This window comes from Malania oleifera, chromosome 11 (genome assembly GCF_029873635.1).
Source record: "Malania oleifera isolate guangnan ecotype guangnan chromosome 11, ASM2987363v1, whole genome shotgun sequence".
NCBI lineage: Eukaryota > Viridiplantae > Streptophyta > Magnoliopsida > Santalales > Ximeniaceae > Malania > Malania oleifera.
In genome coordinates, this window is record NC_080427.1 from 56,548,112 (window position 1) to 56,568,101 (window position 19,990).

The window sequence follows — 19,990 nt, forward strand, 5'->3', positions numbered from 1 at the left end:
GTAATGAAGAAACAAGTCTCCCCACTACTCAAACGAAGGACACAAACATCCAGTGATAGAGCCTTATCAGGCCTTCTCTTCTAAAGCACATCATCAGTATTAGTTCTATCAAGCATCGCAGCATAAAAGCTTTTATTTTAAGAGAGCTTTAGCTTTCCAAATCCAATAGTAAAAACCAAAATGATCCTCATTAGGATTGTGAGTCAAATATGAGAAAAAATATTTACAAAAGAAATCTCCAAAAGGATCCAAAATCAAAACCCTTTTATCATTCCCCAGATTAACGTGAAAAAAAAAAAATCAAGCAAACTAATTAAGAGTCAACCCATCAATCTCTTTATCGTTGAGATTCTCCCAAAATGGAAATTCCAAACAGACTATACTCTTGCAAAAAAAAAAAATCAGAAACAGGGGTATGATGAAGAATAGCGACTAGATAAAGATAGGGAAAAGCAATAGCCAATGGCATCCCCCAATCCAAAGGTCCTCCCACAAACGAAACCACTCCTTGTTACCCACCATGTACTAGATTTTAGGAAAGAAATAATCAAAAAGTTGAAAGATCAACTTCCAAGGACTCGTATGAGTAATATTAACCCAAACCATAACATCCAACCAATTATGTAGTAGACCAAATTTACTACAAATTATCTAATGCCAAATACAATTAAATTCTAAAGCAAAGTGACAACCATTTCCCCACTAAGGAAATGTTTTTGGATGCCGACTTACTAAGACCCAAACCTCCCTCCTTTTTAGGCCTACACATAGTCTCTCAACCAACAAAGTGATCTCTTCGACTCTCTCACCCATTCGGCCACAAGAAATCCCTCATTAATTTTTCAAGGCATCACACTACTCACATAGGAACTCTAAAAAGAGAAAAATAATACAACGATGTAGAAGAAAGACATGCAAGGATAAGAGCAATCTAACCCACTAAGGTGAAAAACAATCCCTCCCTACTATTCTATGTTTGGTTTGCTTTATGTTCAATCACTATTTCTCATTAATTAATGAGATTAATTTCAACATATAAAACTTGTGGTAACAAAGGATATTGAACCACTAAGGGAGTATTATGCATCTTTTGAAATCTCAAATAAGGAAAGTGCAAACATAGAGGATTCCCTTGTTTAAATAGAATGGCCTTGTCAATGCCTCAACTTAATTAGGGTCAAACATAGAGGGTTCCCTATGTTTTTAAAATGGTCCTCTACTTCAATTAACAAAATAACTTCCTGTTAAAATTTGAATATATACAAAAGGAAAAAAGTTAATTTTTTCTACAAACTTAAGCATTTTGAGTAATTGGCTCTTCCACATAAATATTAAAGTAGGAGGTCTTGCATTTAAGTTAAATAATTATCAAAATTATTAAATAGAATTTGAGGGTTTGTTTGTGTAATCTTTGTGCATTTCCCCACAATGTTAATGAAAGCTAAAGAGTCGGTCATTTAGTATCATGATGGTCTTGATTGGCTACACATCAAGAGGAGAATATAGTACCCAACTAATGCCTAAAAGCGTGGCCTCAATCCACGCATGTGACCTCACTTAGGTTTGGTAGGCCAAATGTCGCCCAAAGAAAAATTATATCCAAGCATTGCAGATATTTCAACCAACTAAAATTTGGTTATGGAGACTACATTGATGTATAGAAGGGCCTATAAATTGCAAGTACAATTAATACCGATATTATACTAATTATTCGCTAGAGTTTTTTTTAATAAACAATTGTCATTTCTTGACAATTCCAATATAATAAAGAATCTTGTTGTCTACCTCAAGCTCCATTGTTGGGTTCTTTATTTTTTTTCCCACAAGTAAAGTTCAACCAAAATAAAAGAAACACTCACAAAATTAAAAACACAAATTGTAAAAGAAGAAACTATAAAAAATTTAAAAATTTTGAATTTTAAGAGCAAGAAGAAAAATAAATTCTTAAAAATAAAATATGAATTGTTACATAGGTTTTTCAAAGAGAATGTAGAGATAAATCAAAGAAGCAAAAGAAAAAAGAAAAAATTACATATACCCCTCCTATGATTTCTGATATTTGCACTTTCTATTCTTGAGCTTTCAAAAATTACCCTTACTTCCCCCTAGTGCTAAATTTTGTAGTTTCATTCCTGAAAATAATAAAAAGTCTATAATATCCTTTGAACATAATACTTTTTGGACAAGCTTAGGCAAGGGTTTTTATGATCCATGCTAAAAAAAATTTGAACAAAATACCTTAAATAAGTGACCTTGGACATAACATATACACTCACACCTAATCTGAATTTTGCTTAATGTATATTAGTTTAGCCTACTTAGTGCTCAATCACTATTTCTTATAAATGAGTGAGATCATATAAAACTTGTGGTAACAAAGGACGTTGAACCTCTAAGGAACATAATACATTTTGTGAAATCGCAAATGAGGAAAGTGCAAACATAGAGGATTCCCTATGTTTACATAAAATGGTCTTGTCAATATGTCAACTTAATTAGGGGCAAACATAGAGGGTTTCCTATGTTTTTAAAATGACCCTCAGCAACTAACAAACTCACTCCCCATTAAAATTTGTATATATGTAAGGAATAAAGTTACTTCTCTACGAACTTAAATTTTTTGAGTAATTAGCTCTTTTGCATAAGTATTAAAGTAAGAGATCCTGTGTTCGAGTGAAATACTTGTCGAAATTATTAAATAGAACTCGTGGGTTTGTTTGTGTAATATTTGTGCACCTCCCTACAAAGTTAAATGAAAGATTAATAATTGGTCAGTATCAAGGTTGTCTTGATTGGCAATAAATACCACCCAATTAATACCTAAAAGCTCGACCTCAACCCAGGCATGTGACATCCCCAAGTTTAATAGGCTAGATGTTGCCCAAAGAAAATTTATATTCAATTATTGCGATTATTGAATCCAACTAAGATTTGGTTGCAAAGATTTGATGCACAGAATGACCTATAAATTGCAAGTACTAAAATCGAATAGATATTGCATTAGACTTTATGGAAGATTGCAAGATTTAGACTCAACTTGTAACATATGGGATTTAAATTTATAATAATCGCAAAATATATAGGATTGGGCCATTCGACGAAGGTATGGTTTAACTTTTAATTAGTAAGATAAAAAAGAGTATCACCAGAAATGCAGAAATAATTGAGACACTTGACTACTTGTCTATAAATATGCAAGCAGTGGAGAAATAAAGACAAACATTTTTTGACATAAACACTGTGTGGCCAATTACGTATTTTTAACGCCTACACCATTTTATCTCTCTCTTCCCTATCTCTAATTGACTTTGTTTCTTTATCCTCTCTTTCATTCTCCCTCTCCTATCTATTCCAATATATTTCCATCACCTCCCTCCTTTTCTCCCTCCTACAATTTCTATAATTTTACGATTCCATATTCCCTTTTCCCCATTTTTGTCTAGTACCACTCACACTGATACGAATCCTGCATTTACTAGGGAGATGGCTTGAGTTCCCACACCATTTCCACCAAAAAAATGCTTCTGTGAACTATTTATAGGAAACAGGATTTAGTTGGTCCAAAGAGGACCACATATGGACAGTGTACAAATTTATATATAAAAAAACTTCCTTTTTTTCGCAAACTCAAATTTTCATTTTCTATTTATTTGCAAAAATACATCTCATTCGAATAATATTTCCAAATATGATGTCAAGTCTTATGAAAATTTTTTATTTGATTTGTGTTATAAGATGCCCATGAATTAGTTCGCAGCACCAAGAAAATCATTGTATATTTCAAACCTCATTATTACAAAACCCCATTATATGTGACTATAAATATATAATAAATATATAAATATATTTGTTATTATATTGTTACAATCATATCATCATCTGTTATAATAATATGATATTATTATAACATGATATAACATTATAGTGTATTTTTAATATCATAAAAAATTATTATGAATAACTCAATTCATAATCACTTGGGTATGATATATTACAACATACCTCATGTTTAGGAGCTTGAAGTCTGAAATTTGTAGATTGAATTTGACTTGGTATAAATTTGGATAAAATACAACACAAAATTGTACTTAATTTAATTCAAATACTAAAAAATTTAAATTTAAAACTTAAAATATATGCTCGCAACACAATTTTAAAGTACAATTATATCATTTTATGAATATAATTGAAAAAAATATAAGAATAATAATATAATTATATAATTGAAAATCATATAATAATAAAATTATATTTAATTTTTAATTTTATGAAAACTAACGAGAAAAACAGAAAGTAATATGAACAAACACATTGGCATAAAAATTTGTTTCTTCACTTTATAGAAACAAAAACAGAATGAAAAGCAAAAAATATGATTAGAACAGCTACTTAAATATCCATGAAAATCAGAACCCATGATAGGAATGGGATTCCTATAATAAATGGGGGTGTAAGATTAATGCATAAATATTACATTACTGCTATTTTAGTTCCCCTAGTAAAAAAAAAAAATATGATATCCCCCCGGTATCATATTTCCAAAAATCTTGAAATATTACCAATTGTTCATATGCTCAAACCGTTAAGAACCACAGGAAACTTGTAACCACACAAGAATTAGGAAGAAATGTCATCACAGCTGAACCAGAAATTAATTTCTTCGAATGGAAGTTGTTGAGCAATTAGTTTTCATTCACCAATTCTATCTTAATACATCCAATGGAAATAGGAACAAGTCTAATGCATCCGATTGGCCCATATATCTTTTTGTTCTTTTAGTTGCTTGGCTGGGTTAAAAAAATCTTTAGGCATACCTAATCTACTTTGAAATGCTGCATGTGGAGACTCGGTACCACTAATGGTCAATGCACATGAAATTGTCAATTTACCAATAGTTTCAAGTGGGAAAAATTTGTGAACACGTCACACTAAGCCCACCAAAAAAGAAAAAACATTTCCACTTAGAAAGGCCTTTCTTAGATGTATTCTACAGTCCCAATATTTAAATACATGAAGTTCCTACTCCTGTAGAATAGGTGAAGTGAAGTGACTTTCCATTTGGATATGGGAAAGAAGAATACTTCAAATATGAACATGTCAAAGCCATTTCTGCTATAAATAGACAAAGCTGCATTGCTACTGCCCTCACAACTCAATATCCAAAGCAAACGAAACCTAATACATATCTATCTAGTGTATACATAGTCATGAACAAGATGGCAGCCAACTCACTTCTATCCATTGTCTTCTTGGCTGTGGCTTTGTCCCTGACCTCGGCTTCTGATCCTGATCCTCTGCAGGACTTTTGTGTTGCTCTTAATGACACTAAGAAAGCTGGTATATGTTTACATTTTCCCTTTTGTTTGCTCATACATTAAAAATTCATTTCCTTGTCTTCACATTAATATATTTATCTAATTTGTAGCCATCTTGTAATTACTTCTCTATGTAATTATTTTCAGTGTTCGTGAATGGAAAATTCTGCAAGGACCCAAAGCTTGCCACAGCCAGTGATTTCTTCTTCTCAGGACTTAACATGCCTGGAAACACATCCAACCGAGTTGGCTCTAATGTCACACTTGTAAATGTTGATAAACTAGCTGGACTTAACACCCTTGGTATCTCAATAGCTCGTCTTGATTTTGCACCTTATGGTCTCAACCCTCCACACACACACCCCCGTGCTACTGAGCTCCTCACTGTTTTGGAGGGAACACTCTATGTTGGTTTTGTTACTTCTAACCCAGATAATCGTCTGATCACAAAGGCTCTTTGCGCGGGTGACGTTTTCGTGTTCCCAGAAGGTCTCATTCACTTCCAATTCAATGTTGGAGAAACCAACGCCGTGGCCATTGCTGGGTTAAGCAGCCAAAACCCAGGTGTCATAACTATTGCAAATGCGGTCTTTGGTTCAAAGCCACCTATCTCTTCTGATGTTCTGACCAAGGCCTTCCAAGTGGACAAAAAAGTAATCGACTATCTTCAAGCTCAGTTCTGGATGGACAACAACAACTAGAAAGATTATCACATATAACTACCCAAGTAGTTATTATATCAAATTTTACTGAATTATTTGCTGGAGTTTTTGTTGAATAAGCAATTGTCTTGCCTTGACAATTCCAATATAATAATGAGTTGAGTCTTATTGTCTACTTCAACTTCAAGTCTTGTTATTGAGTTCTTTTTTTCCAAGTAAACTTCACAGACAAAATGGAAAAAGCAACAGCACAATTAAAAACAAAAATTGTAAAAGAAGAAACAGAAAAAACTTTTAAATAAATAAATAAAGGCATAAATTATAAGAGTAAGTAAAAATAAAAATAAAATATGAACTGCTACATGGAACCTTCAGAAAATAAAAATAAATAAAGTAATAAGTCATCACCCTACACTTCAAAGAAAATGTAGAGATAAATTTAATAGGTGGGGGAAAAAAGAAGGCACATTGCATATACCTCTACTAAGGTTTCTGATATTTGCACTAACCTCCCTAGAGATTGGTTTCAAAATATAACCTCGCCTCCCTCTAATGCTAAATTTCACAATTTTATTAACGATAATAATGAAAAGTTCATAATATTCTTATCCACATAGGCCCAACCGCACTAAAAAGAAGAATAAATCAACATATAAAATATCTTTTTATTTTCACTGCCAACTTTGCTTTCATCACCCCGTGTTCAGTTTGTCTAAAGCTTAGGTTTATTTCTTAATTATTGAGATAAATTTTCAACATGTACGAGCACAAAGGATATTAAACCTCAACGAAATATAATTTGTTTTTTAAATCTCAAATGAAGTAAGTATTAATGTTAAAACTTCAAAGAAGATATCGACGATTTATCCAAGAAGGATATGGCCAACAAATTAGAAAATTTGTGTTTGAAAGCCTATTTATGAGGGAAAGCATTAGCTACTAGCAACCTCTATATTATCCATCCTTTGAAGATCACTACTCCCTTGTATGTTTGCAAAAATAAAATTAAAACAGTATTTTTAAAGACCACATACGGAAAAAGTGTACATATTTATATAAAAGAGACTTCCTTTTTTTTGCAAACTCAAATTTTTATGTTCTATTTGTTTGCAAAATATTATACACCTCGTTCGAATGAGATTTCCAAATAAGATGTCAAGTCTTATGGAAAATTTTTCTTGGATTTGTGTTATAAGATGCCCATGAATTAGTTCGCAGGACCAAGAAAATCATTGTGTATTTCAAACACCATTATTACAAAACCCCATAATCTGCGACCATAAATATACAATAAATACTCATAATTTCAAATTAAATAAAGATATTGGTCATTATATTATTACAATTATATTATCATATCTTTTATAATAATATGATATTATTATAACATAATATAACATTACAGTGCATTTTTAATATCATAAAAAATTATTATCATGAATAACTCAATTCGTAATCACTTGGGCATGATATATTACAAGATGCCTCATGTTTAGGAGCTTGAAGTTTGAAATTTGTCGATTGAATTTGACTTGGTATAAATTTGGATAAAATACAATACAAAATTGTACTTAGTTTCGTTCAAATCCTTAAAAATTCAAATTCAACGCTTAAAATATAAGCTCCCAACACAATTTGAAAGTACAATTATATCATTTTATGAATACAATTCAAAAAACATATAAGAATAATAACATAATTATATAATTGAAAATCATATCATAATAAATTTATATTTAATTTTGAATTTTTATGAAAACTAACAAGAAAAACAGAAAGTAATATAAGAAAACACATTGGCATAAAAATTTGTTTCTTCACTTTATAGAAAAGAAAATAAAATGAAAAATAAAAAATCATATGAACAGCTACTTAAGTATCCCCGAAAATCAAAAGTGATGATAGGAAAAAGGAGATGTTCCAAGATTTATGGTATTTCATGATTCAGAGGAGATCAACATGTTCTTCGAAAAAAGAACCACAACAAAAGTCTTCCTCTCAATCGCCCTGCATGTGTGCGTAGGTGCGTGTGTGTGCACGCACGCACGTGCGAGAGAGAGAGAGAGAGAGAGAGAGGTGTCCTATTTGTCCCATAATTTGTGGGGCTTTTTAATATTATTATCAAAAAATATGAAAATAAAAAGTCGAAAGAAAACTAGAGAAAAATTAACAACCTATTAATATTTTGAAAATTAAACACATTAAAAGCCTAATTGAGCCCATGATTAAAATAATAAAAAAAATTAAAAGAATATAAACTGAAAATGATATATAACAAAGAATAAATTAATATAATTATTTTATTACTTATTCTATTTTAAACTCGTCCTTTAGCACTCCAAGAACAATCTGTTGAACATGACAATTAAAAAAAAATAGTAAAAAATGATATTTGAATGATTTTATTGTTTTTTCAAATTTTTAGAAATTTTATAGATTCTTTTGTTTTAATTATTTTTCAAATTCCCAATATCAATCTATTTTAATTTTATTTGTAAATTTCAGATGCCATAAATTATTGAGTAGACAAAATTCAATTATTAAAGTTCTATAGCAGTAGGCAGTCACAACTAGACCATAAAATTTTATGTTCAATTTTTATGAAAATTGGCAACAAAAATGAAAAATCGCCAATGTAAGTAAATGCATTAGCATAAAAATATATTTATTTAGTCTATAGAACAAAAATAGAAAGTTAAAAACAAAAATAATAGTAAATAGCTTCTTAGATATCCATAAAAAATCACTAGTGATAGGAGGAACTAGATTCTTATACAAAGCAATACAAACTATTCATGCACAATCCCATTATTCTCCCCGTATGGATATAAAGCAGTTCATGGGGCAAGGCCTAATTTCTACTTTATCCAATTAGGTCTGGTTGCGTGGATCTGAGATGTTGCTAATCTCGTGTCATAAAATATTATTCGAACCCCATTTTAATTCCCTTGATAAGCTTAAAATATGATATCCCCCTCGTATCATACTTCCAAAAATCTTGAAATATACCCAATTGCTCATACGCAAACCCTAAAGAAGCTCTCCAAACTTGGAACCACACATGAATTTGGAAAAAAAACATAATTTACAATTGAATAAGTAATTACTTCTTCAAACGAAGTTGTTAGTTTTCATTTACCAAGTCAATCTAAATGCGTCAGATTGAAATAGGAACAAGTCTAATGCATCATTTGAATATTTAAATATTTTTTTGTTCCTTTGGTGGCTTCCCTGGGTTAAGATAATCTTTGGGCAACACCTAATCTAATTTGAAAACATTTGCTGTATGTGGTGACTTAGTACCATTAGTGGTCAATGCCTCTGAACTTGTCAATTTACCAACAATCTCAAGTAGGAAAACTTCGTCAACTCAGAAAAGCCTTTCTTATATGTATTCTATTGTCTCTATGTTTATTTTAAAAAATACAAAAGGCATGGAGTCCCTTTTGCATTTAGAATGGATAAAGTCAAGTGGCATTCTATTTGGACGTGGGAAAAATACAACTCCAAACGTGAACATGTCAAAGCCATTTCTTCTATAAATAGACGAGGCTACATTGCTGCTGTCCTCACAACTCAATATCTTACGCAAAAGAAACCTAACATATCCATCCATTGTACACATAGCCATGAACAAGATGGCAGCCAACACACTCGTATCCATTGTCTTCTTGGCTGTGGCTTTATCTCTGGCCTCTGCTTCTGATCCCAGTCCCCTGCAGGACTTTTGTGTTGCTCTCAATGACACAAGGGAAGCTGGTATACATTACATTTTTCCCTTTTGTTTGCTCATAAGTTTAATGTCCATTTCCTTATCTTCACATTAAAATCATTATCCAATTTGTTTCCATTTTGTAATTGCTTTTTCTATTGTAAATATTTTCAGTGTTCGTGAATGGAAAATTCTGCAAGGACCCAAAGCTTGCCACAGCCGATGATTTCTTCTTCTCAGGACTTAATGTTCCTGGAAACACATCGAACCGGCTTGGCTCTAATGTTACACTAGTAAATGTTGACAAACTAGCTGGACTTAACACCCTTGGTATCTCAATAGCTCGTCTTGATTTTGCACCCTATGGTCTCAACCCCCCACATACACATCCCCGCGCCACTGAGCTTCTCACTGTCTTGGAGGGAACCCTCTATGTTGGTTTCGTTACTTCTAACCCAAATAATCGCCTGATCACAAAGGTTCTTCACAAGGGCGATGTTTTTGTGTTCCCAGAAGGACTCATTCACTTTCAGTTCAATGTTGGAGAAACTAATGCCGTGGCTATCGCTGGATTAAGCAGCCAAAACCCCGGAGTCATCACCATAGCAAATGCTGTCTTTGGTTCAAAACCATCCATCTCTTCTGATGTTCTTACCAAGGCCTTCCAAGTGGACAAAAAAGTTATTAACTATCTTCAAGCTCAATTTTGGATGGACAACAATAACTAAGAAGATTTATCATACCAAAATAGTCATTACGTAATATGTTACTAATTATTTGTTGGAGTTTCGTTGAATGAGCAATTGTCATACCTATATTATACTAATTATTTGTTGGAGTTTTGTTGAATGAGCAATTGTGATACCTTGAAAATTCCAATATAATAAATAATCTTGTTGTCTACCTCGAGCCACTTTTTTGGGTTCTTTTTTTTTCCAACTAAATTTTAGCCGAAATAAAAGAAACGCCCCCAAAATTAAAAACACGAATAGTTAAAAAGTAAACTCCTAAAAATTTAAAACTATGAATTACGAGAGTAAGAAGTAAAACAAATTTTAAAGAAATAAATTAAATATGAATTGCTACATGGATCACCCTGTTTTTTAAAGAAAATGTAGAGATAAATCAAATAAACAAAGAAAAGGACAACATTACATATACCTCTCCTATAGCTTCTTATATTCTTGAGCTTTCAAAAATTACACTTACCTCCCTCTAGTGCTAAATTCCGCCATCCCATTCATGAAAATTATAACAAACCCATAATATCTTTTTGAAGATAATAATTTTTGGACAAGCATGGGTAAGGTTTTTAATGATCCATGCTAGCCTAGCACTACCAAAGAAGAATAAGCAAACATATCAATATTTTTATTTTTATTTATTATATTATGTTTTTATTTTTTATATACTTTCATATTTTTTTTAAAAACGATAATAGGTGACCTTGGACATACCATATATGCTCACGCCTAATCTGAATTTGCTTAATTCATGCATTAGTTTAGCCTGCTTAATATTTTTATGATAAACAAAGAAATTTATTAGAAGAGATAAGAATGTACAACAAAAGAAAAAAGTGAAAAAGAAAAGAAAACCACCCTTTAAAATTATAACAAAAAATAACACCCAAAAATTATCATATTTGGAAGCCAAGTCAATGTAGAGCCAACCAGTGCCACTGCAAGTCTCCCAAAGAAGCATGACCAAAACAGCCATTAACCAACACCACAATGATGCAAGATAAATCATTCTACTCCAAACCAAATTATTAGTTGTGGCATCACTTTGAAAATTATGGCATTTCTCTCCAACATAACACACCAAATAATAGATATAATAGTGCATCACCACGAGGCTTTCGAACACCTTCCCTTTTCCAAAACCTCTAAAAGTGATAGAGCAAAAAATTCTTCAAAGTGGAGGGGCAAATCCAGTCTTCACCACGTATACCAAATCATTCATTCTAGACAATCCAAGTAAAGGGGGTAATGAAGAAACAAATGCGAGCAATTCTCCCCTCTACTCAAACAAAGGACAAAAACATCCAATGATAGGGCCGTATCAGACCTTCTCTTCTAAAGCACATCATTGCAATGCTGTATAAAAGCTTTTATTTGAAGAGAGCTTTAGCTTTCCAAATCAAATAGTACAAACCAAAATGATGCTCATTAGGATTGCAAGTCAAATAAGAGAAAAATGATTTACAAAAGAAATCTCCGAAGGATCCAAAATCAAAACCCTTTTATCATTCCCAAAATTAACAAGAAAAAAATCAAGCAAACTAGTTAAAAGAGTCAACTCACCAATCTCTTTATCATAGAGATTCTCCCAAAATGGAAATTCCAAAAGAGACTATCCTGTTGCAAAAGAAAAATAAAGAATAAAAAATAGGGTTATCATGAAGAATAGCAACTCGATACAGGCAGGGAAAAGCAATAGCCAATGGCATCCCCCAATCCAAAGGTCCTCCCAGAAACAAGTCCACTCTTTGTTACCCACCATGTACTTAGATTTTAGGAAAAAAATAATCACAAATTTGAAATATCAACTTCCGGGGACTCGTATGAATAATATTAACCCCAATCTTAACATTCCAGCAATTCTGTAGTAGACCAAATTTACTACGAATTACCTTATGCCAAAGAGAATTAAATTCTAAAGCAAAGAGCCATAACCATTTCCCCACCAAGGAAATGCTTTTGGATGCCAACTTACTAAGACCCAGATCTCCCTCCTTTTTAGGCCTAGATATAGTCTCCCAGCCTACAAAGTGATCTCTTCGACTCTCTCCCCCACTCGGCCACAACAAATCCCTCGTTAATTTCTCATGCCTGCGCACCACTCACACAAGAACTCTAAAAAGAGAAAGATAATACAATGGAATAGAAGAAAGACACGCATGGATAAGAGTAATCTGACCCCCTAAGGTGAAAAAAGCTCCTTCCCAACTATTCTATGTTTAGTCTGCTCAATGTCCGATCGCTATTTCTCATTAATTAATGAGATTTATTTCAACATATAAAACTTGTGGTAACAAAGGATATTGAACAACTAAGGGATTATAATGCATCTTTTGAAATCTCAAATCAGGAAAGTGCAAACATAGCGGATTCCCTTGTTTAAATAAAATGGTTTTGTCAATGCCCCAGCTTAATTAAGGGTCAAACATAGAGGGTTCCCTATGTTTTTAAAATGGTCCTCTCCTTCAATTAACAAAATAACTTCCCGTCAAAATTTGAATATATACAAAAGGAATAAAGTTAATTTTCTCTACAAACTTGAGCATTTTGAGTAATTGACTCTTCCACATTAATATTAAAGTAGGAGGTCTTGCATTTAAGTTAAATAATTATCAAAATTATTAAATAGAATTTGAGGGTTTGTTCGTGTAATCTTTGTGCATCTCCCCACAATGTTAATGAAAGCTATAGAGTCGGTCATTTAGTATCAAGAAGGTCTTGATTGGCCACACATCAAGACGAGTATATACCACCCAACTAATGCCTAAAAGCTTGGCCTCAACCCGTGCATGTGACCTCACTTACGTTCGGTAGGCCAAATGTCGCCCAAAGAAAAATTATATCCAAATATTGCAGATTTTGAAACCAACTAAAATTTGGTTATGAAGACAACATTGATGTATAGAAGGGCCTATAAATTGCAAGTGCAATTGTTATACCTATATTATTCTAATAATTTGCTGGAGTTTTGTTGAATAAACGATTGTCATACCTTGACAATTCCAATATAATAAAGAATCTTGTTGTCTACCTCAAGCTCCATTGTTGGGTTCGTTATTTTTTTTCCTCCAAGTAAAGTTCAACCAAAATAAAAGAAACACTCACAAAATTAAAAACAAAAATTGTAAAATAAGAAACTCCAAAACATTTAAAATTTTGAATTTTAAGAGCAAGAAGTAAAACAAATTCTAAAAAATAAAAAATGAATAGCTACATGAGTTTTTTTAAAGAGAACATGGGGATAAATCAAAGAAGCAAAGGAAAAAAAGGAAAAATTACATATACGAGATGATTTCTGATATTTGCACTTTCTATTCTTAAGCTTTCAAAAATTACCCTTCCGTCCCCCTAATGCTAAATTCCGTAGTTTCATTCATGAAAATAATAAAAAGTCTATAATATCCTTTGAACATAATACTTACAAGCTTAGGCAAGGGTTTTATGATCCATGCTAAAAAAATTTTGAACATAATAATTTAAATAAGTGACCTTGGACATAACATATACTCTCACACCTAATCTGAATTTTGCTTAATGTATAATAGTTTAGCCTACTTAGTGCTCAATCACTATTTCTTATTAATGAGTGAGATTAATACTCAACATATAAAACTTGTGGTTACAAAGGACGTTGAACCTCTAAAGAATATAAGGCATTTTTTAAAATATCAAATGAGGAAAGTGCAAACGTAGAGGATTCCCTGTGTTTACATAAAATGGTCTTGTCAATATGTCAACTTAATTAGCGTCAAACATAGAGGGTTTCCTATGTTTTTAAAAATGGCCCTCAGCAACTAACAAACTTACTCATTAAAATTTGTATATATATATATATATATAAGGAATAAAGTTACTTCTCTACGAACTTAAAATTTTTGAGTAATTAGCTCTTCTGCATAAGTATTAAAGTAGAAGGTCCTGTGTTTGAGTGAAATACTTGTCGAAATTATTAAATAGAATTCGTGGGTTTGTTTGTGTAATATTTGCGCACCTCCCTACAGCGTTAAATAAGCTTAATAATTGGTCATCAATATCAAGTGGTCTTGATTGGCAATAAATACCACCCAATTAATGCCTAAAAGCTCGACCTCATCCAAGACATGTGACATCCCCGGGTTTAATAGGCTAGATGTTGCCCAAAGAAAAATTATATCCAATTATTGCAATCATTGAATCCAACTAAGATTTGGTTGCAAAGATTTGAAGTACAAAAGGACCTATAAATTTCAAGTACTAAAATCGAGTATAGAATGCATTAGACTTTATGGAAGATTGTAAGATTTATAGTCAACTTGTAACATATGGGTCTTAAATTTGTAATAATCACAAAATATATAGGATTCAGCCATTCGAGGAAGGTGTGGTTTAATTTTTAATTAGTAATATAAAAAAAAGTATCACCATAAATGCTGAAAGTATTGAGACACTCCTACTTGCCTATAAATAAGCAAACAATAAAGAAGTAAAGATAAACATTTTTGACATAAACACAATGTGACCAATTATCTATTTTTAGCACCTAGACCATTTTCTCTCTCTCTTCCCTATCTCTAATTGACTTTGTTTCTTTATCCTCTCTTTCTTTCTCCATCTCCTATCTCTTCCAATATAACATTGATATGACTCCTGCATTTACCAAGGAGATGGCTTGAGTTCCCACACCATTTCCACCAAAAAAATGTTTTCAATTCCCACCCTGTGAACTATTTATAGAAAACAGGATTTAGTTGGCCCAAAGAGGACCACATAAGGAAACAGTGTACAAATTTATATATAAAAGGGACTTCCTTTTTTTCACAAACTCAAATTTTCAATTTCTATTTGTTTGCAAAATATTATACGTCTCGTTCGAATAATATTTCCAAATAAGATGTCAAGTCTTAGGGAAAATTTTTATTTGATTTGTGTTATCAGATGCCCATGAATTAGTTCGCAGCACCAAGAAAATCATCGTGTATTTAAAACCTCATTATTACAAAACCCCATTATCTGTGACTATAAATATACAATAAATATATGAAGATATTTGTTATTATATTATTACAATCATATTATCATATCTGTTTTAATAATATGATATTATTATAACATAATATAATATTATAGTGTATTTTTAATAACATAAAAAATTATTATCATGAATAACTCAATTCATAATCACTTGGGCATGATATATTACAAGATACTTCATGTTTACGAGCTTGAAGTTTGAAATTTGTAGATTGAATTTGACTTGGTATAAATATGGATAATATACAACACAAAATTTTACTTAATTTAATTCAAATCCTAAAAAATTCAAATCCAAAGCTTAAATTATATGCTCACAACACAATTTTAAAGTACAATTATATCATTTTATGAATATAATTGAAAAAACATATAAGAATAATAATATAATTATATAATTGAAAATCATATAATAATAAAATTATATTTAATTTTTATTTTTATGAAAACAAACAAGAAAAACAGAAAGTAAAATGAACAAACACATTGGCATAAAAATTTGTTCCTTCACTTTATAGAAACAAAAACAGAATGAAAAGCAAAAAATATGATTAGAACAGCTACTTAAATATCCATGAAAATCAGAACCGATGATAGGAATTGGATTCCTATAATAAAAGGGAGTGTAAGATTAATACATAAATATTACATTACTGCCATTTTAGTTCCCCAAGTAAAAAAAAAAATGATATCCCCCCTGTATCATATTTCCAAAAATCTTGAAATATTACCAATTGTTCATATGCTCAAACCGTTAAGAACCACAGGAAACTTGTAACCACACAAGAATTAGGAAGAAACGTCATCACAACTGAACCAGAAATTAATTTCTTCAAATGGAAGTTGTTGAGCAAATAGTTTTCATTCACCAATTCTATCTTAATACATCCAATGGAAGTAGGACAAGTCTAATGCATCTGATTGGTCTATATATCTTTTTGTTCTTTTAGTTGCTTGGCTGGGTTAAAAAAATCTTTAGGCATACCTAATCTGTTTTGAAATGCTGCATGTGGTGACTCGGTACCACTAATGATCAATGCACATGAAATTGTCAATTTACCAACAGTTTCAAGTGGGAAAATTTTTTGAACACAGACACTAAACCCCCAAAAAAAGAAAAAGACATTTCCGCTTAGAAAGGCCTTTCTTAGATGTATTCTAGAGTCCCAATATTTAAATACATGAAGTTCCTACTCCTGTAGAATTGATGAAGTGAAGTGACTTTCTATTTGGATATGGGAAAGAAGAATACTTCAAATATGAGCATGTCAAAGCCATTTCTGCAATAAATAGACAAAGCTGCATTGCTACTGCCCTCACAACTCAATATCCAAAGCAAAAGAAACCTAATACATATCTATCTAGTGTATACATAGTCATTAACAAGATGGCAGCCAACTCACTTCTATCCATTGTCTTCTTGGCTGTGGCTTTGCCACTGACCTCGGCTTCTGATCCCAGTCCTCTGCAGGACTTTTGTGTTGCTCTTAATGACACTAAGAAAGCTGGTATATGTTTACATTTTCCCTTTTGTTTGCTCATACATTAAAAATTCATTTCCTTGTCTTCACATTAAAATATTTATCTAATTTGTTGCCATCTTGTAATTACTTCTTTATGTAAATATTTTCAGTATTCGTGAATGGAAAATTCTGCAAGGACCCAAAGCTTGCCACAGCCAGTGATTTCTTCTTCTCAGGACTTAACATGCCTGGAAACACATCCAACCAAGTTGGCTCTAATGTCACACTTGTAAATGTTGATAAACTAGCTGGACTTAACACCCTTGGTATCTCAATAGCTCGTCTTGATTTTGCACCTTATGGTCTCAACCCTCCACACACACACCCCCGTGCTACTGAGCTCCTCACTGTTTTGGAGGGAACACTCTATGTTGGTTTTGTTACTTCTAACCCAGATAATCGTCTGATCACAAAGGCTCTTTACGCGGGTGATGTTTTCACATTCCCAATAGGTCTCATTCACTTCCAATTCAATGTTGGAGAAACCAACGCCGTGGCCATTCCAGGGTTAAGCAGCCAAAACCCAGGTGTCATAACTATTGCAAATGCGGTCTTTGGTTCAAAGCCACCTATCTCTTCTGATGTTCTGACCAAGGCCTTCCAAGTGGACAAAAATGTAATCGACTATCTTCAAGCTCAGTTCTGGATGGACAACAACAACTAGAATTATCACATATAACTACCCAAGTAGTTATTATATCAAATTTTACTGAATTATTTGCTGGAGTTTTGTTGAATAAGCAATTGTCTTGCCTTGACAATTCCAATATAATAATGAGTTATGAGTCTTATTGTCTACTTCAACTTCAAGTCTTGTTATTGAGTTCTTTTTTTCCAAGTAAACTTCACAGACAAAATGGAAAAAGTAACAGCACAATTAAAAACAAAAATTGTAAAAGAAGAAACAAAAAAAAAATTAAAAAAAATAAATAAATAAATAAAGGCATAAATTACAAGAGTAAGTAAAAATAAAAATAAAATATGAACTGCTACATGGAACCTTCAGAAAATAATAATAATAATAATAATAATAATAATAATAATAAGTCATCATCCTACTCTTTAAAGAAAATGTAGAGATAAATTTAATAGGTGGGGGAAAAAAGAAGGCACATTGCATACACCTCTACTACGGTTTCTGATATTTGCACTAAACTCCCTAGAGACTGTTTTCAAAATACAACCTCGCCTCCCTCTAATGCTAAATTTCACAATTTTATTAATGATAATAATGAAAAGTTCATAATATTCTAAACATAACACTTAACGAAATTTTTTGTTTTGCATTAGATCTAAAGACACCAAATAGCAGGGTTAGGCAGAGATTTATTATCCACATAGGCCCAACCCCACTAAAAAGAAGAATAAATCAACATATAAAATATCTTTATATTTTTATATACTATTTAATACATGTTGTATTGTTTATGTATACATTTTTTATATTTATAGTATATTCTATTTTAAAAATATAAATAGGGTTCCTTGGAGAAAGCATGTTCACTGCCAACTTTGCTTTCTTCACCCCATGTTCAATCTGTCTAAAGCTTAGGTCTATTTCTTAATTATTGTGATAAATTTTCAACATATATGAGCACAAAGGATATTAAACCTCAACGAAATATAATTTGTTTTTTAAATCTCAAATGAAGCAAGTATAAATGTTAGAAACTTCAAAGAAGATATCTACAATTTATCCAAGAAGGATATCGCCAATGAATTAGAAAATTCAGTTTAAAGTCTATTTATGAGGGAAAGCATTAGCTACTAGCAACCTCCATATTATCCATCCTTTGAAGATCACTACTACCTTGTATGTTAGCAAAAACAAAATTACAATTTGTTTTACATAAAATTTCAAAAATAATAATGTCATACATGCACATATAACCTCCAAATAGTAATAACATTTTAACAGTGTGTGTGACCAAAATGTCAACAGTTTTAGGGGATAGGTAAGTGGGTGGGCGGGTGGGTGTGTGTGATTTGAGATTTCTTCCTGGAATTGTTTCTTCATGATGGTTCAATTTGAAGTGGCACGCTAAAGGAAATTTAGGATAACCCAAGCCAAACACCCTCTAAGGGAAATCTAAATGCGTATGCCTAGTATTTACATTGGAACTATTGCCATCGCACATGTCCTATCTCGCAGCTTTAGAAATTTCAATGCTTCTTGTATGTCAATTAAGACACTCTTGGAAGGCTTAAAGCATTGTCAGCTTTAACAAAATCAAACCAAATGCACAAAAGAACTCAAGAAATGGATATTAGTAAGGACAATTTCACCACTCACTTTGCTTCAATGATTCCAAGTGAGTTCCTACCGGTACCCCTAACTCTACCCCGACTTACAGTATTTCACCACAACCAATGATAGAGATTTATTTAATCATAATATTTACCATAATTATCTAAAAAATACTCCGTAAAAATATCTACACCCTCCATAAATGTATACAATTAGTACAATTTTCTACACCCTTCTACTAAAAATCATCTCAAAGACTCTATAGATCGAAGAACCACATAGGCATCCACAACATATCCATGTATGCATTCATATGGTGTCTCATAAGCAATGAGTTGGTAGGTGGTTACATTTTGTCCTTAAAGAGATTATATATATATATATATATTTTTTTTTTCAGTATACCTTTCCGCTGCAGTTAGGAACAGAGATTAGGTGACATTAGATTTGGAATTGCAGAGAACTGAACAAATAAAGCCTTGATCATTAACTTCTTCCTTGCCACAGTACTGATTAAGAATTCAACTTTGACGTTATTTCCACATAATCTGGGGTTTTTTATTTTGAAATTTGCTTCTATCATGAAAGCAACTTTACTTCTAATTTTCTTGCATCCACACTCACAACTGAAATTCAATTGCTAGAGTTTATATTTGGCTCCTAATTGGATGGAAATGAGATATGCAATCTAACAAAGGGGAAAAGTCTGAAACACCCACTTGCTTAAGATTTAAACCAACATTGAAGAACTTTTTCAGAAAGCGAACAAGGAAGAAA

At 31.9% G+C, this 19,990-nt stretch overlaps 4 protein-coding genes across 8 annotated transcripts in view; 3 read left to right on the forward strand and 1 right to left on the reverse strand.

Moving 5' to 3' along the window:
- The window catches only part of LOC131168497 (protease Do-like 1, chloroplastic), a 90,004-nt gene that overhangs the window by 39,831 nt on the left and 30,183 nt on the right, over positions 1-19,990 (reverse strand). The window contains exon 9 of one of the 5 annotated variants that reach the window (XM_058127971.1): positions 17,590-17,607. The exons of the other annotated variants lie outside the window; for them this stretch is intronic. The gene's annotated coding sequence lies outside the window, so the exon portion shown is untranslated. Of the gene's footprint in view, positions 1-17,589; positions 17,608-19,990 lie in introns of those variants that run through there. 5 annotated transcript variants of the gene reach the window in all.
- On the forward strand, positions 5,156-6,157 carry LOC131168500 (putative germin-like protein 2-1). Its single transcript, XM_058127976.1, has 2 exons — positions 5,156-5,337; positions 5,463-6,157. The coding sequence occupies exons 1-2, from the start codon at positions 5,208-5,210 to the stop codon at positions 6,014-6,016; spliced, it is 684 nt and encodes a 227-aa protein (XP_057983959.1). The 5' UTR covers positions 5,156-5,207; the 3' UTR covers positions 6,017-6,157.
- On the forward strand, positions 9,607-10,417 carry LOC131168503 (putative germin-like protein 2-1). Its single transcript, XM_058127978.1, has 2 exons — positions 9,607-9,736; positions 9,864-10,417. The coding sequence occupies exons 1-2, from the start codon at positions 9,607-9,609 to the stop codon at positions 10,415-10,417; spliced, it is 684 nt and encodes a 227-aa protein (XP_057983961.1).
- LOC131168502 (putative germin-like protein 2-1) lies at positions 16,830-17,629 on the forward strand. The gene is made up of 2 exons (XM_058127977.1): positions 16,830-16,950; positions 17,076-17,629. The coding sequence occupies exons 1-2, from the start codon at positions 16,830-16,832 to the stop codon at positions 17,627-17,629; spliced, it is 675 nt and encodes a 224-aa protein (XP_057983960.1).

Bases quoted from the DNA above. Each gene is read 5' to 3' on its own strand.
- LOC131168502 (XM_058127977.1), top strand. From the start codon at position 16,830: ATGGCAGCCAACTCACTTCTATCCATTGTCTTCTTGGCTGTGGCTTTG. The intron at 16,951-17,075 runs GTATATGTTTAC...AAATATTTTCAG, and splicing joins TAATGACACTAAGAAAGCTG to TATTCGTGAATGGAAAATTC.
- LOC131168503 (XM_058127978.1), top strand. From the start codon at position 9,607: ATGAACAAGATGGCAGCCAACACACTCGTATCCATTGTCTTCTTGGCT. The intron at 9,737-9,863 runs GTATACATTACA...AAATATTTTCAG, and splicing joins CAATGACACAAGGGAAGCTG to TGTTCGTGAATGGAAAATTC.
- LOC131168500 (XM_058127976.1), top strand. From the start codon at position 5,208: ATGAACAAGATGGCAGCCAACTCACTTCTATCCATTGTCTTCTTGGCT. The intron at 5,338-5,462 runs GTATATGTTTAC...AATTATTTTCAG, and splicing joins TAATGACACTAAGAAAGCTG to TGTTCGTGAATGGAAAATTC.